The 18,018-nt window shown below is 43.3% G+C and overlaps 1 protein-coding gene across 1 annotated transcript in view; it reads left to right on the top strand.

Moving 5' to 3' along the window:
- Nucleotides 1–18,018, top strand: part of LOC138283527 (mucin-5B-like) — a 402,759-nt gene that overhangs the window by 181,852 nt on the left and 202,889 nt on the right. The window contains exon 14 of the mRNA XM_069221467.1: nt 17,972–18,012. Within this exon, the coding sequence (XP_069077568.1) occupies nt 17,972–18,012 (41 nt within the window). The remainder of the gene's footprint in view (nt 1–17,971; nt 18,013–18,018) is intronic.

Below are 18,018 nucleotides of genomic sequence, written 5' to 3'. Positions count from 1 at the left end.
ACCGCACTTCATCTTGCCTAATGCCCCCTTCACCTCCCAAACCCAACACCTCAGACACTCTGAATGCTCAAAAAAACTATCCAAATCCAGAGGCAACACCGACACTTCAAAACTGTTGTAACAACATTTCCCCAGCCAACCCAAAATGTCACCCAGCAGTTCTAACCTAATGGCCTCCCACAGACCTCTCTTTGCTCGTGGCCTCACTCATCCCCATCATTTCAGGACCCTGCCCAGCATTTCATCCCTGCCACATCAAAGCCCCACAGCAATTTCCCATAAAAGGACAGCCCAGCCAATTTGCCCACAATGATCGTGGGAGACAAGCCTTTGTCCATCAGTTCCAAAACAAAAAGCATCACCGATCCTTTCATGTCAGCACACTCCCTAAGTGATGTCCTCCCTGCTCTCTCCTGGAACTTCTGAAATTCCATCCAGCCTAACTGATAGCTCCTCCTGGTGGTGTCCACTAAAGACCTCTCCTCCAGCCTAAGAACTCTCAAGCTCCCAACTCCGAGACTTCCATAGGAACCTCCATCTTGACTTCCTCCTCTTCAGGAGCCATGCTGCGAAAATGGTGCCACTGTGAACGAGATAACGAATCAGCGATACCATTATTTGCTCTGGGCACATGGGTCACCTTAAAGACAATATTCTTTTGCAAACACAACAGCATACATTGTCTCAGCATGGGATGTCATAAAGTGGAGTGCAGTGACGTGTCGCAGAACATCCTGTGTTAAATATCATTTTTGTTTTTTTCAAAGATTTTTTTTTTTTTAAATACAAGTGTTTCAAATCGTAAAGTGGAGTATTGTCAAGTCGGGTGTTATTGAGTGGATATAGTTAAGTGGATTGTTATCGAGTAGAGTGTCACAGGGTGCTATACAGTGGAGTACGGTGTTGTAGAGTGGAGCATCATAGTGTGGAATGGAGTGTCGAATAGTGGAATGTCGTAGAGTAGAGCATTGTACAGTAGAGTTGTAGAGTGTCATAGAGTGGAGGGGCTTAGCGTGTGGTAGAATGAAGTATAGAGCATCTTAGGGTAGAGTAGAGTGTTGTGACATAGAGTGGAGTGATGTACAGTGGAGTAGTGTAAAGAGGAGTTGCATAGAATGTAGTGGAGTGGTGTGTCAGAGAGTACACTGAAGAGGCATAGAGTGGGGTGGCATGTCATAGAGTGTAGTGGCATGTCATAAAGTGTAGTGGCGTGTCGCAAAGTGGAGTGGCGCCGAATGGCATGGAGTAGAGTGGCATATCGTAGAGTGAACTGATATTTTGTAGAATGGAGTGGCATGCCTTAGGGTGGAGTGGTGTGGTGTATCGTCAATTGTCTTTTGTCATATTTTTTTTATCTCAATCGGTACTGTGGTACTTCCTATTTAGTTTCGATAAAGTACAGCAGTAGTCGATAAACTTTTTTTTTTAAAGTATATAGAACAATCAAAATAATTTTCCCTAACTATTGAGATTTTGGTGAAGTGACTCATCTTACTATAGATTAAACAATTGTAATTGTCTATATCTCCTCTGGAAACGCAGAACCTGGCCAAAGTGTGGTCTAAACAATATGTCTGCCATTTTAATTTTCTTAGGGCTTTCATTAATCAGTAATATTGTGTTTTATCATTTTGTGACCTCTATATACCACAGTATACCATGGCAAATTATACCACTAGAGATTTGTCTCTTATTACTGAAAAACTACTGAATCAATTTTGATCAAATAAAAAAAGGACCCTTTCCACAACATTATCTATGTTTCTGCCAAATTTTATAAAAACCCTTTGAGGCATTTTGCCACTGCGTCTAAAAACAAAAGTCCATGGAAAATGGGGTAAAAACATGTTTTAGGATCCCCCTTTTGTCTTGGCAACCCCTGTGCACAAATCACAACAAATCATTGCATCATCTGACAGTGCAGAAACAATAACAAGTCATCAGCCAATGTAGAAAAAAGAATGTCTGCAAAGTTTCTTGGAGATTCATCAAGCTGTGACAAAGTTATTAGCAAGCAAAACAAGCAAAAACCCAAGGAATTCCTATCTCTAGAAATCCTAACTCTGCGAATCCTAACTAAAACTACAGAGTGGCTACTGCCACTCTGTAATAAATAATGTGAGGTTTGCCATGAAGAGAAGATGCACGCAAACCTCCCTTGCACAAAAGAGGAACACTATGGGCAGCAGCAGAACAAGATTTCCTCACAAAAGAAACTACAGTTATGGGCAGCAGAGATGTAAGTCTACATCATAGGACAGTTATGGGTGAGCAGCAGTGAAGCGGCGGGTGTGCACAGCAGCCAAGTAGCACAGTGTCAGGGGTGACAGTATTTCAGCCATTCATATTTGTTATCTAAAACTTTTGTGCAAACTCCAATCTCACAAAACTCCAAGTCCCAAAATGCAATAATTTTAGCAAAAGATGTTAGAACTGAAAGGAAACGTTGCATTGGATATGTGGCCACTTTGCCAAGTATGATGGGTATGCAGTTATACGAATGCGACAAGTAGTCATCCTCATAAGCGATGATTTAACCACAACACTGAGCACAGTTTTGTTGATGGAATCAGATGCAGTTGGATTACTATTATTAAAAGAACATGTTTACATGTGGCGCTGGTTTCCAGAGTGCTCTAAAATACAAGTTTATTTGCAGTCTGCAAAATTGTAGACATTCATTTTAAACATAAGTGGGTGATACATTAATTGTGTATGCAATACCTGTCAAAGGTGGGATTGAACTTTCTGGTATAAAGTGGTTTTAGTGCCTCTTGACTGGCCATGCCTTTTAACAGATAAGAAAACTTAGTTTGCTGGATCGATTCTAATAGCGGCAAAAGAGAATGCTGAAAGGCCGCAAGTGACTGGCAATGGCACTCTCTCTTGATCAGCCCAGGCTGCACACAGAAGTCATCCGGCACCGGGCATGTGTAAACATTGGATCAAAAGCTGAAAGTGAAAGTTATTCTTTGTTAGTGACTCTCTAATCTGGCGGGCATTGTACATCACCCCCACCTTGGAGGGGCCTCCCACCTTCTCATGAAAGCATATTTATAACGCAATGGGGTCCCACCCACCAGCTTAAGAAGCCTCCTCTCTCCTTTCTCCAAGATTTTTATAGTTTGACTTGACAGCACACCTGTCACCAGACAATTATGTGAACATCACCAGGAGAGGGGCTTTGGCTCTGCCCACATGTTGGGCGCCAGAGTACATGTTTTGACTGGGAAGTTGTTGAGTGCTCCCCCCAAAAAAGTGCTTGCCTTCACCAGCTATAAATGTTGTATTTATCCAGCTGACTGAGCTTGAACTTTCAGTGGCACACATGATATTGTAATGCTATTAAAGTGGCTTACATAACCAACTAATTTATCTTGTTTTTTTCTCTGGCAGGAGCAAAGATAAGAGGAGGACAGTCATTAAACTACATGTATTTTTAAGTTTCACTTGACAGTTCAAATGTCACCAGATTTGTTAACCTACATCAATATTACTCTGCAGTTCTTTTGTGCCACACAAATATATATATCCATCCTCACGCTATTTACTTATGATGCTTCGCCTTACCATACAACATTCTTTTAAAGCCAGACATTTTGGAACTGCCAATGTTTGTTTTTATTACGCTTGATAGAGCGTTCCGACCTAATAAATTACCTGTATTTGGACGCTCTTGGGTCGATGAATCTTTTGACCAAGTGGGGCTCTCTTCACCCGAGAGTAATCAATTTAATCAAATCAATAATCAATAACGAACATAAGCAATGCCCTGATCAACATAACACTTCACAATTAATCCAGAAAACATTTCGGCAAACCATGACCTTTCGGCCATGAATAACCACACCAGTTCATTCAAAGTTAATGAATTTATTTCCCTATATTAACAAAGCTAGCACGATATAAATGTGTCTCAACACCAAATGATATATGTAAATGAACATTAATAGCTGTCCATAACGGCGAAAAAGATGCAATCTATGCAGCATTTGAATAACAATGCATTCGATAATAGCAACACAAACCACTAAAACTATAATCTGAAATGGGCTAATTACATACATTAGTCAGCATAACAAGGTCTCAAATTGCATCGTGCAACAAATGAATCCTCATCTAACCTCAAATTAGCATCTGCATGTGGGACTTCATGCAAAAACTATTTAGCAACATTGATTTGGAAAACTCCTAACTAGGGCTCTTATCAAAAATCAGCAGTTGGTTACCTAAAAAGAAACACAATGCAATTGTACATTTTCCTTTCATATTTACCAAATTCAATCAGCATTCAAGGAAGTCTTCGTCTCACAGGTACCGGTTTCGATCAGCATGGGACGGGGGCAAAGGGGCAGGGTGGACAGGGCAATTGCCTCACAGCGGCAAGATAAAAGGACAAAACTACTACTTTATGCAAAGGGGCAAATCAAAGTTAAAGTCTCTAGGGCGAGAATTTCTTAAAGTCTCTTTCTCTCGATTAGAGAAAGCATCAAAGTCTCATCGAATGTCAATTGGCATCGTAGAAGATGGCAAAATGACGAAGTCGGCAAGATGGGCCATAATGGCTGCAATGTCCTGCAAATGGCGGGTAATGGCTAATGGGCAAATGGCAAAATGTCCGGTAATGGCTATGGCCAATGTCCGATGGGTAATGTCCGCTTTCTTCTTGTGCACCAGGTTTAAATAAACAACAGTTCAAATCCAGTAGGGTCTTCCATTGGAGGGTTCATAGGTTGGCTTCAAATTGTCCAATCAAAAACAACAATTCACAAGCTTCTACCTAGGCATACATTATCCTTGGAGTCGGGAACGTAAGTTGCAACATATTTTACCAATTAACTCACTTTCAGAGCTTCCATTGTCTGCACCTGCAGATTGACCTTGGAGCAAAGAAGAAGATGCCAGGCTGGCACGAAACCTTAAAGATAAGCATGTGAACCGATCTCACTGGAAAAGTACAGCTTCAAGCAAGAATACACGTTTATTAGCACATTAGAAAAACACGAGCATCTAAACCGTGAGACAAGGCAACTAGGCCGAAGCCTCCACTAAAGTTATGCTAAGTTAAAACATTTCAAACAAGCAAATCATGGCACACGTTTACGGTTATGTCAGATTAGTACAATTCTAATACATCACGTTATATAAAGCACGCTTATAAATGTTGGCGAACTACTCTGAGGGCACATTTGTCCCCGTACAATCTTTATTAGTTCGGTTAAAGTCACACTTGATTATTGCGGCACTACGTTTATGCGCTAATAAATGTAAAACCTTCATTTCTGCGTCATCAATCCCTCCTCTGATGACTATTTGTCATCACACAAAACTATTCCCACAAATTTTATTCCATTAAAATTCTGTCAGTTCTCTTTGCCTTTTAGTTCCCCTTGTTCTTGCCTTGTATTCTTCTGCCATTCTTTTCATCATTTTCTCTTCCTTCCTCCTCTTAATTCTTGCCATGATCATTAGTATTCCCCTCTTTATTCCCCAAATCCCAAAAATGCAAATTAGTACTATTAGTATTCCCTGTATTATTTTTAGTAATATTCCATTCCAAATGCTACCAAGCTAATTTCCCACTGAAGCAACTCCCTTTCCAACCTTCTCCCAAACTCCTGGTTCTTTCAATTCCCTCAAGTCTGCACTCTCTTTTGTTAGATTTGCAAGCATTGTTTTAATCTTCACACTGTTGTCTGGTATATACGTGCAACAGTGACGCGCACCAAGCATTTTGCAAACGCCGCCATCCTTTGCTAAAAGAATGTCTAGGGCAAGCCTGTTTTGAAGAGTCATAGCTCTTTCTGCTGCAAGTTCAGCATCCATCAGGATTATAGCACCTGAAAACTTTGTCAACATGTTATCCACTATAGTAGACAACTTTCTTATTTTGATGGAATTCAACACAACTCCCAATGAAGGAATCATGGCTCCAAATATATCTCCTACCACAGCAGCTGCGGTCTCTCTTTTCTGGATACGATGAGATCCAGGCGTCTTTGGAATCACTGATAGGTCATCCAGTTGATAAACCTTTGGGAACACTATACCCAAATAACATCTCCCCCACCATCCCTTTGGAAGACGATAATAGGCATTATGCCCACAAATGTAATATACACCAGGTATGACAGGGTCAAGTCCCTTCAGCATGAATGTCCATTTGGCCTTAAAGATAAACGTATGTTTACATTCACTCGCTCCCACGAAAATGTTATCATAATAAGACTCACCACGATATATACAAAATTTCCCTACATGCCAAGCGTCTAAAGCTATTTTCCCTTGTGTTTTTATTGCGGCAAAAGCATAATTATCTACTGAAGTCCTCTTACTTAGCTCTTTTTCTAATTTCGCATTCATTTGTGCCCTTCTATCATCTGTGCGATCTAAAAAGCTTATTTCTACTGCAGAGAGAGAGCAGGTAAGGTTTTCCCTATGAGCGTGAGCTGTTTCAAAAGGTTGCATTGGCTCGAAAAATTCCCTCATTATTTTAGCATCCCAATCTTTAGCAATCTGGCTTAGTTGCGTTATTATAGGAACATATGCAAAGGTAACATCATAATTTGAATAAAAATACTGTATGTTAGTTTGACCATAAAATCTAGAAGTTACTAAACTACATGTAATCCCATATGTAAGAGGCATGTGGTGATAAGTCACCCCTTCCGTTACCGATGTCGGTATCTGTGTACACACATAACAATCTTTCGCATCCATAGTCTCAACATATTCTGTTAGTAGGCGATAGAAAACATTGTACGAAAGTTCCTTCTTATCATGCAAGTGTCTCTCATCTAATTCTAGTCTTTTCAATGCGGTTAGTTCAGTGACAGTAACAGGAGCAGAAGTCGAAGCATCAATTTTCTCATTCTCACCCTTACCACGCGTTGCAAGCACTATTGCCATTATTATTAGTACACATGCAGTTATCAAGCCTATACACGCATATTTACAATATTTCACTCTATTGTTTTGTGTAGCGTACCTAGTCATGATCTGTATAGAATCAGAGAGCTAGAAGCACCTATAAAAGAAACGATTTAGCAATTAGTTACAAAGCTGAACGAGCGCAATGTTCACACAGTTTTCTTCAGGAGCCCAGTCACTTATCGGTTAGCAGCATTTGTCTCAATTCGGCAATAACTCAGTCTTTTATCAGTTAGCAACGTTGTCTCAAATCGGGTTTAAGAGTCAATCAGGTTAACAAAGTCTTATCAAGTTAGCAAATGTCTCATCCGGTTTAGCAATGTCTCAGCTGGTTGTATCACGTTAGATTATAGCAAGCAATGTCATTTATCAGTTTTTCAGTCAATAGTGTCCATAAAACTTTTCTTTTCTATTGGTATCTCTTCTTCTTCGTTCTCGAGGCTAAGAGATACAAATTCGTCGGTCCAATCGTCATTGACTACATATGCCCATTCTGGACCGGAATATCTCCTGTTTGGTATCCTTTTCCTTTTCAATTTTGCATCTCTCTTTGATTCTGCCTCACTGGTACTTTCCTCTTTGGCCAAGTCTTTTTCTTCACTTGATGTTGGTACCACGACAGACACTTCCTTTCTTTTCTCTTTCACTCTTGGCCCTTCACTGTCGTTCAACGTTTCTCTAGTTCTTAGTTTTACTGGTGATACACTTGGCCTTCTCTTTGCACTGTGTCCACTTGATGGACCTGCGATCTGTTCTGAGGAAGTTTGAACAGTTTCATTCTGTTCTGCCTTGTCCCCTCCTTCTGGGGAGTCAATCAGGTTTTCCTTTTCTTTTTCTGTACCGTCTGCTTCTGGGAAAGCCCTCCTCTGATCAGGCTCTCCTGCTTCTTCACCTCTTTCGAGCCCTTTGTCACCGTTACTTTCTTCAGGCTCTTTGTCACTTTCAGCTGCTTCAGGCTCTTTGTTACCTTCAGCTGCTTCGTCGCTGTCTGAGGTTTCTCCTTGGTCTTCCCCAAGTGAATCGGTTGTTTTGTCCTCAGAGAATATTTCTCTCTCCTCTATTTCTGCCTGTTCGCTTCTAGTTCTGTTTTGCTCTGTCTCAGCACTCGGCACTTTGTTATCAGGTACTGGCAATTTCAGCGCTTCAACTTCCTCATCTGTGGGACACAACACTTTCTTTGTATGACTGGCGTGAATCCAGTTGGGAACTCCCGCACACTTCACAGCGGTAGTGGTCGTCAGGATCACTTGGAAATGGCCTTTCCAACGGGGTTCCAGACACGACTTCCTCACGTGCTTCTTTATCACGACCCAGTCACCTGCTTTCAGTGTGTGTCCTGGACCTTGGATCGGTGGCAAGGTGGTTGCTTCCACCTGGTGAGAGAAAGAGCGAACCACGTCAGCCAGACCTTTGCAGTAGTCTAACACCATATCATCTGTAATATTCAAAAGCGCGTTTGCGGGAACTGCAGGAAGTCTCATGGCCCTGCCCATGAGAATTTCGTGCGGGGACAATCCAGTCTTTCTGTCAGGGGTGTTTCTCATTGACATTAACACCAAAGGCAATGCGTCAGGCCATTTCAAATTTGTCGATGCACATATTTTCGCCATTCTTGATTTCAGTGTACCATTCATCTGTTCCACCAGTCCTGAGGCCTCAGGGCGATAGCTACAATGCAGTTTTTGCTCAATGTTCAGCGCTGCGCAAAGTAACTTTATCACCTCGTTATTGAAGTGACTTCCTCTATCTGATTCTAAAGAGATCGGGAATCCAAAACGTGGTATCAACTCCCTCAACAATAGTTTTGCAACTGTAAGGCTGTCATTTCTACGTGTGGGGTACGCTTCAATCCAGTGACTAAAAATGCACACAATCACCAACACATACTTCAGACCTCCATGCACAGGCATCTCAATAAAGTCCATCTGCATTCTGCTGAACGGGCCACTCGCCCTGCCAATGTGGCTCATGTTCACAACCGTTCCCTTTCCTGGGTTCATCTGCAGACAAATGACACAACGATGGCAAACTGCTTCTGCAACTTGACGGAATCTGGGGTTAAACCAATCAGTTTTGAACAATCTTATCATGGCATCTCTCCCTAGGTGAGCCTGCCCATGATAGAACCGCGCTAGCTGCGATAAGAGACTATTTGGTAAAACAAATTTTCCTTCATTTGAAACCCATAACTCATCTGGTCTCCTTGTACATTGTGACTTAATCCAGGAAGCTCTTTCATCCTCCCTGATGCTATTCTGTAATGCTTTTAGTTCATCCATTGTATCCACGACCTTCAAGGCAAATGCTTCAGCTGGTTCGAGTTCTGGCTCACTTATCAAATTCCATTCATCCCTGAGCAATATACAGTTCAAGGCACAAAATCTTGCGACTTGATCCGCATATGCATTTCCCAGAGAAACATAGTCCTGTCCTTTTGTATTAGCACTACACTTTACCACTGCAATTTCGGCTGGCATCTGAATGGCGTGTAACAATTCCCTTATTCTCTCCCCGTTTTTCACTGGGGACCCTGAAGAGGTCAGGAAACCTCTCTGTGACCATAATTGCCCAAAGTCGTGCACAATTCCAAACCCGTACTGACTGTCAGTGTAAATGGTAACCTTCATCAATGTAGACAGTTGGCATGCTCTTGTAAGGGCTACAAGCTCTGCTACTTGTGCGGAATAGACTCCTTGGAGCCAGGACGCTTCCAAGACACCTGTTACAGTACATACAGCATATCCTGCTTTCAAAATTCCCAACCCATCTCTTAGACATGAACCATCAACAAAAATAATATGGTCATTTTCATCAAGCTTAGTATCCCTAATATCAGGTCGGGGTTTTTTGCAAAATTCAGTCACCTGAAGGCAGTCGTGCTCGACGTCTTCAGCGTTCTCAATTTCAGCATTTTCACCGGGAAGCAAGGTTGCTGGATTCAACGTAGTGCACCTTTTCAGCTGCACATTCGGTGAGCCCAGAATTATTGTTTCATACCTTGTGAGTCTTGCTCCAGTCATGTGTTGAGTTCGGGAGCGGGTCAAAAGTATCTCAACTGAGTGAGGGACCATGACTGTTAATGGGTGTCCCATCACTATTCCTTCACTCTGAGTGAGGCTGATACCAACTGCTGCTACGGCGCGCAAACACCCAGGCAGTGCTGCTGCGACCGGATCCAAAGTAGCTGAAAAATACGCTACTGGTCTGTTTATGCCACCATGGGCTTGGGTCAAGACAGACAAAGAACATGCATCACGTTCATGACAAAACAATGTGAAAGGCTTTGTGTAATCAGGCATACCTAAAGCTGGAGCCCTGCACATGCATTCTTTCAATTCAATAAAAGCATCCATCTCATCTCCTTTCAGCTCAATTTCATCCAAGGCATCCTTCTGGGTCAGTTTCAGTAAAGGCTTTGCTAGAGTTGAGAAGTTAGGAATCCACTGGCGACAGTAGCTCACCATCCCCAAAAACTTCCTCACCTCCCTCCTTGTCTTTGGTGGACTCATTTGAAGTACACTTGTTATTCTTTCGTTCATTATTCTCCGTGACCCTTTCTCTATTTGATGACCCAAGTATTTCACTTTCTTCTGACAGAACTGCAACTTTGAAGGAGACACCTTGTGTCCATTCCTTCCCAAATGGTTCAGTAGAGCAATGGTGTCGGCTGTGCAGCCACTTTCTGTCTTAGATGCAATCAGTAAGTCATCAATGTACTGTACTAGGGTTGACTCGAATGGCAATTCTAACGCTTCCAAGTCTTTCTTTAGAATCTGATTGAAAATTGACGGTGACTCAGAAAACCCTTGAGGAATTCGACACCAACTGTAAACTCTGTCTAAGAATTTGAAACAAAAGAGAAACTGGCTGTCCTCATGAAGAGGCACCGAAAAGAATGCTTGTGACAAGTCGATGACTGAGAACCACTCGGCATCGCAAGGGACTTGAAACATTATCACAGCTGGATTCGGTACTACAGGGCAGCATTTAATTACGATGTCATTTATTTTCCTCAAGTCCTGCACTATTCGGACCTTTCCACTCGGCTTTATTAGTCCCATGATTGGTGAATTACATGGACTGCTTAACACTTCTTTCAGCACTCCCTGTTTTACAAATTCGTCAATGAGTTGGGCGACTTTCATGAGGGTGTCCTGTGCCATGTGATATTGTGGGGTCTGGGGAAAGGTTACATTGGGTTTTATGGTCACTTTCACTGGTTCCACTCCTTTCACCAATCCCACCTCTTTTCCTGTCATATCCCACACTTCCTTTCCGACTGTTTCCCGTAATTCAGCTGGAATATCTTCTTCAGTTATCATCGGAAAAAGGTTAATCAGAGGATACTCTTCATCAACAGTTTCCATCTCATCCCCTTCTACACTGTCCTCTTCTTCCCCATCACTGCTCGTCTGAATTCTAATTCCATCGTCCGAACACATAATCGAACATCCCAATTTGCACAATAGGTCTCTCCCTAACAGTGCTATCGGGCTTGAGTCACATACCACAAATTTATGTGACCCTTGATAGTTACCAATTCTGACTGGTACTGGATCTGTGATTGGGTTCGTCAGGTACCTGTTTGCTACTCCCACTACTTGAACTGTTCTCCCTGAGAGTGGCAAATTTGGTACTTCAATGCTCCTAACAGTTGAACGTGTGGCTCCTGTGTCAACCAAGAATGAAACACGATGACCCATAACTCTTCCCTCCACATATGGACCCTTTTGATCAACTTCCAAGGATGCTGCAAGCACACAATTTCCCTCCTCATCTGAATTTTCACTCTCCCATACATTGTTTATTCCATTCTCACTGTGTAATGGGAACTGTTGTACTGTGCCATTTGTATTCATCACCTGACCCGAGACCTGTGGAGGAACCATCACTTGCTGCTGACTCACTGGTGCCAAAGGTATTTGCATTTGCTGATTAGGTACCATGGGAAACTGCTGTTGCATTGGCTGCATTTGCGTCATCTGCATACGGGGCATCTGCTGCGGCTGCATGGGCTGTAATCCCTGCAGCTGATTTATGGTCTGAAAATTTGGGTTTGGACCTCTCATTCTCGGTCCCCTCATTGTCTGGAATGCATTGACATCATTGTTTTGCTGACCAACACCTGCACCTTCCTGCACTTCCATCGGGCACTCGCGTTTCCAATGTCCGACGATTCCTCACACGTGACACGGCATCACCCTTTTCATTGCCTGCACACCATTCGGAATCGCAACAGTGTTCAAATCCGGACCATTACTCCCAAAGCCTCCTCTGCCTCTGCCTCTCGCCTGTGGCTGAAACACCATATTTCCCTGCGGCTGCGGCTGCAGTATCTGCTATTGGAACCCTTGCAACCCTTGCAAACCTGTCTGAGCTGCTTTAAGTTGCATCACCATCACTTTCTCTTTCAACCTTTTCTGTTTCACTTCAATTTCGTTGCTACAGTATTTCGCATAATTCAACACCTCATCAATCGGTTTCGACTGCCAACAAATCAAATGCGTCTTTATCATCTGACTTATCTCTGGTCTCAGCCCTTCCACAAATCTAAACACAAAATGAAGCATGTCCTTCGCCTCTATTGTTTCCGTGCCACTGTAGTTCTTGAACGCCTTCAACAACCTCTAATAGTAACCATGAATCGACTCTTTAGCCTCTTGGGCAGTTCGATCAATCTTCTGCCAATCCACATTTTTCGCGGCAACCTTCGTCTTCAAATGCTCAATCACCTTATAGTACAAGCTCATTACCATAGGTGATGGTGCACCCGTATCCCTGTCTCTCTCTGGTTCACTTGTCGGCCAACCTACAGCCCTTTTGCAGTCTTCCCACAAATCTGCCGGAACCACAATCTCAAAGAGGGTGTTCAGGTCTTCCCAAAGACATTTTGCAAGCTTCACAAACCTATCAGTCTGTTGATACCATTCAATTGGTTTCTCTCTCAGTTTGGGAAAATCATCCGTAAAAGACTGAATGTCGCTTCTGTGCCACGGTACATGTATTAATTTTCCCCCTGCTGTCTCCCTCATTGGTAACATGGTTATTGCATCACTACTCTGTGGTCTTTTCTCCTTATGCTCTGGGACACTGTCTTTCCTCTTTTCCTTTTTCTTCGCCCATCTGCTTTCCCATTTGTCTAAGCACCCCCACACTTGTGCACTCTGCAGCAATTCTCTAAGGTGCGTTTTCATGCCTGCTGACCTCATGTGTTCAAAGTCTGTGGTCCCGAAATCCAATCTATAGCTCCTGCTCAAGTGTTTTGTCTTGTCTATCTCAACCCCGTTTTTGTCAGCTATTTCTTGCAACCTTCTATGTACCTTGTTCACTTCTCTCGTAATCCTGGGACATAGATACCTCAGCTCTTCTTCCGAGTAGGACTCTAACCTATTCAAACCCATAGTCCCTTCCACCAATTCTTCTGCTTCCATGTTCAACCTTACCCTATTCAGATAGTCTTCTCCCTTCCCACTGGCTGAGCTTTGTGTGGAATTCAGACTGTTGAACCACTGTGTCAGCTGTTGCGCATTCAACCCCATCAGTGTAGCATTCACATCGACTGCCATTGATGGTTGCGGCAACTTTTCAGTGTTCGATGATAGCGGTATCATCAGTGGGGGACTCGACCTCACCACTGTTGACTGAGCACATATGGGACTAAACTCCATCAAGGACCCAGATCCAGTTGGCAGAGCCGCTATCGGAGTTGTCTCTGGAGTGTTTTCTATGTACCTCCTTTCCGTCCCATTCTGCACCACTGATCCTTGACCGCTCATACCTGAGTTAGGCTGAATGTACAAAGGTACCGGTGGACCTACAGTAATGGGTAGAGATATCGCATCTGGGTTCTGTCCATTCCCCAGGTTCTGAGGCATGTTCATTCCCACACTATGGGTCTGACTCCCCGTCATCTGAGCATGTGCGGTTCCCCCCTGCATCTGCTTTTGAGACATCAAAGGCTGGGTTGACTCAGCTTGTGCCAATGTTGGGTTGCGACCATTCTGTACTCCCATTACGGTTGGATCTAGAATCATTCCCGTAATGTTGTCACTGCTGTAGTACCTTGGGACCTGCGGCTGATAATTTTCTGCTGTTTTCAATATAGGCACATCTGGATATATTCTCCTAACCTGCGGTATCTGCGGGGTGAACAGTAAACTCGGGTCCTTAGATCCCGATGGCGTTTCTGAATTCGGAGTTTCATTATTCTGTACCGGTGCCGGAGGGGCAGAACTGGTACTTGGACCTTGTTCACTCTCTGCATAAGGTGGTGGACGGTCGTTCAGCAATTGCATGATGAACTCCTCATCCTCTGACTCCTCTTCTCTCTTTAACTTTTCCTCGTCCTCTCTATCTTTGGAACACCTCCTGTTTGTCTTACAGGTAGCTTTCTTGCCTGTCGCCTCTTCTTCCTTAGCAATTGTGGGAAACAATTTTATCCCCTGCAATATATCTGACCTCCACACCTTCTGTGCATTATCCCACCTAGCGTCCGCTAGTGTCTTTTCTACCTTTCTTATCCTGGTCTCGAACTTCTTTTGCTGTTGCTGTCTAGCCATTAGTTCCCAAATCGCTAGAGCCTCAAACTGTGCTGGCCTTGGAGGTACCTTCATGTCGTACATCGCGAATCTCAAATTCTCTAGGATCCTTATATTGAATGTCCCTTGAATCGGGAACGCTACGCTCCCATGTCTCTCTGTCAGCTTGTGCCATTGCTTTAGCCAAAGGCACGGAGCTACCCCCCTTTCCTCCATTACAATGTAAGCTGGTGTACCTTCGGGTGGCGTCTCCTCTCCTACGCTCGCTTTAATGTAAGACTCCCCCTTCATCGCACTCTTTAATGCTTTAAAAAATTTCATTTTCTCGTCTTTTATTTCACAAAGTTTGTAATCAATAAGTGACTTTAATTCCCGGAATACTCTTCGCTTGCCTTTCCCCTTCCAATCGAGTCCCACGGACTGCGTCCAATCCGTGCGCGACCCTTCTCTGCAACCAACCTATCCCAGCGCGGCTCCTAGTGACGTCACACTCACACACACTGCGGCTGACAAAGCCTCGCGGCTTGTCCTCCTTCACTCAGCTCCTCTCATAACAACTTCTAGCATGTATCGCGAGCAACCAAATAATAATAAAACAGATCTGTCGGTTTACTACAGGAAGGGTAACACAATCGCTTCAGGACCTTAGGGATTTTTCACTAGCCTCGGCAGTTATTCCATCTTTCTCGGTCCCCACTTTCGCAAGCAAATTCTGACCCGCAGACTCTGCTCTCAACTTGTCAATGATCTATTCTAGTGCACTTAGAATTTGTCAAAGCCCGAAGTCGAAGTTTTCTTTCACTCCCTTAACACACGTACCGACTCGTTGACCACGCCCGGTCAACCTAATAAACCGACCAGACCACAACATAAAACAAGTGTCTCATACACTTTTCAACATACTCCGGAGTCTCTTGACCTCGCAGGGCCCGTCTCAACAACAACAACCACGTGGACCTTTTTCTGCACAAAGCGCCACATGCACATGAAGTTCGATGACTTCCCTACTCTCACACTCGGAGTCGCACCTCCGCTATTCTCTAAAATCCTCGCAACCTTTTCAAACAATCTGCGGCAATAAGCTGTGCAAGCGCAAAATCCTAACTTCACTCATACCGTCACTAGTACCGCCAACGCCGATTTCACACCTCCATTCTCTCCATTCGCAAGCTCCGAGATCCCGGGAAAGTCGCGGGGGACTTAGGGCATCATCATTCTCTCAATCTGTTTTACCCAAGAAAATCTAATTCAACACCATATACTTCTCGAGTGGGGTCTCAAAGGGCGAAACCGTAACCGTTACCTCTCGAGTGGGGTCCCAAAGGGCGAAACCGTCACCTCTCGAGTGGAGTCCCAAAGGGCGAAACCGTCCTCTCGAGTGGGGTCCCAAAGGGCGAAACCGTTACCTCTCGGGTAAGGTCCCAAAGGGCGAAACCGTCCTCTGCTACCATCTACTGATAGAGCGTTCCGACCTAATAAATTACCTGTATTTGGACGCTCTTGGGTCGATGAATCTTTTGACCAAGTGGGGCTCTCTTCACCCGAGAGTAATCAATTTAATCAAATCAATAATCAATAACGAACATAAGCAATGCCCTGATCAACATAACACTTCACAATTAATCCAGAAAACATTTCGGCAAACCATGACCTTTCGGCCATGAATAACCACACCAGTTCATTCAAAGTTAATGAATTTATTTCCCTATATTAACAAAGCTAGCACGATATAAATGTGTCTCAACACCAAATGATATATGTAAATGAACATTAATAGCTGTCCATAACGGCGAAAAAGATGCAATCTATGCAGCATTTGAATAACAATGCATTCGATAATAGCAACACAAACCACTAAAACTATAATCTGTAATGGGCTAATTACATACATTAGTCAGCATAACAAGGTCTCAAATTGCATCGTGCAACAAATGAATCCTCATCTAACCTCAAATTAGCATCTGCATGTGGGACTTCATGCAAAAACAATTTAGCAACATTGATTTGGAAAACTCCTAACTAGGGCTCTTATCAAAAATCAGCAGTTGGTTACCTAAAAAGAAACACAATGCAATTGTACATTTTCCTTTCATATTTACCAAATTCAATCAGCATTCAAGGAAGTCTTCGTCTCACAGGTACCGGTTTCGATCAGCATGGGACGGGGGCAAAGGGGCAGGGTGGACAGGGCAATTGCCTCACAGCGGCAAGATAAAAGGACAAAACTACTACTTTATGCAAAGGGGCAAATCAAAGTTAATGTCTCTAGGGCGAGAATTTCTTAAAGTCTCTTTCTCTCGATTAGAGAAAGCATCAAAGTCTCATCGAATGTCAATTGGCATCGTAGAAGATGGCAAAATGACGAAGTCGGCAAGATGGGCCATAATGGCTGCAATGTCCTGCAAATGGCGGGTAATGGCTAATGGGCAAATGGCAAAATGTCCGGTAATGGCTATGGCCAATGTCCGATGGGTAATGTCCGCTTTCTTCTTGTGCACCAGGTTTAAATAAACAACAGTTCAAATCCAGTAGGGTCTTCCATTGGAGGGTTCATAGGTTGGCTTCAAATTGTCCAATCAAAAACAACAATTCACAAGCTTCTACCTAGGCATACATTATCCTTGGAGTCGGGAACGTAAGTTGCAACATATTTTACCAATTAACTCACTTTCAGAGCTTCCATTGTCTGCACCTGCAGATTGACCTTGGAGCAAAGAAGAAGATGCCAGGCTGGCACGAAACCTTAAAGATAAGCATGTGAACCGATCTCACTGGAAAAGTACAGCTTCAAGCAAGAATACACGTTTATTAGCACATTAGAAAAACACGAGCATCTAAACCGTGAGACAAGGCAACTAGGCCGAAGCCTCCACTAAAGTTATGATAAGTTAAAACATTTCAAACAAGCAAATCATGGCACACGTTTACGGTTATGTCAGATTAGTACAATTCTAATACATCACGTTATATAAAGCACGCTTATAAATGTTGGCTACTCTGAGGGCACATTTGTCCCCGTACAATCTTTATTAGTTCGGTTAAAGTCACACTTGATTATTGCGGCACTACGTTTATGCGCTAATAAATGTAAAACCTTCATTTCTGCGTCATCACGCTTTCAAGCATTCAGGGTTTGAGAAGTTTTGCAAGTCAGCGCTCTAAGCACTGAACAGCAAACACAAGATAGAATCGAATGCGGGTGCCCCCCGGGGGTGTCCATTACGCCCCTGAGAGGCATGCTGTCTCAGCGTAGGTAGATCCTTTGTTTCAGCTAGGGCTATATTTATGAAGGCAAAGGCATGCAGATGTCATATTTATTCACAGAGGTAGAGATGATCGAGGGAAATCAAAAGGAATCCCAACAGCTTGATGTCTAAAAATGCAGGTACATCTGGTACAATGTAAGTTTTAGATTACGTGCCCTGCACTTAAGGAACTTGAATATTTCATTCTGACAGAGCAATCTTGCAGAAGTCTTAACATTTGTATTGATTCTTTTTCAGTACTTGCACCGGAGGAACTCTTCAATGCAAGCGCAGTGATGGTAAGG

The sequence above is a fragment of the Pleurodeles waltl genome, chromosome 3_1 (genome assembly GCF_031143425.1).
Source record: "Pleurodeles waltl isolate 20211129_DDA chromosome 3_1, aPleWal1.hap1.20221129, whole genome shotgun sequence".
NCBI classification, from domain to species: Eukaryota; Metazoa; Chordata; class Amphibia; order Caudata; family Salamandridae; genus Pleurodeles; species Pleurodeles waltl.
The sequence above is the reverse complement of the archived record's forward strand: the minus strand, read 5'-3'. Positions and strand labels throughout refer to the sequence as shown.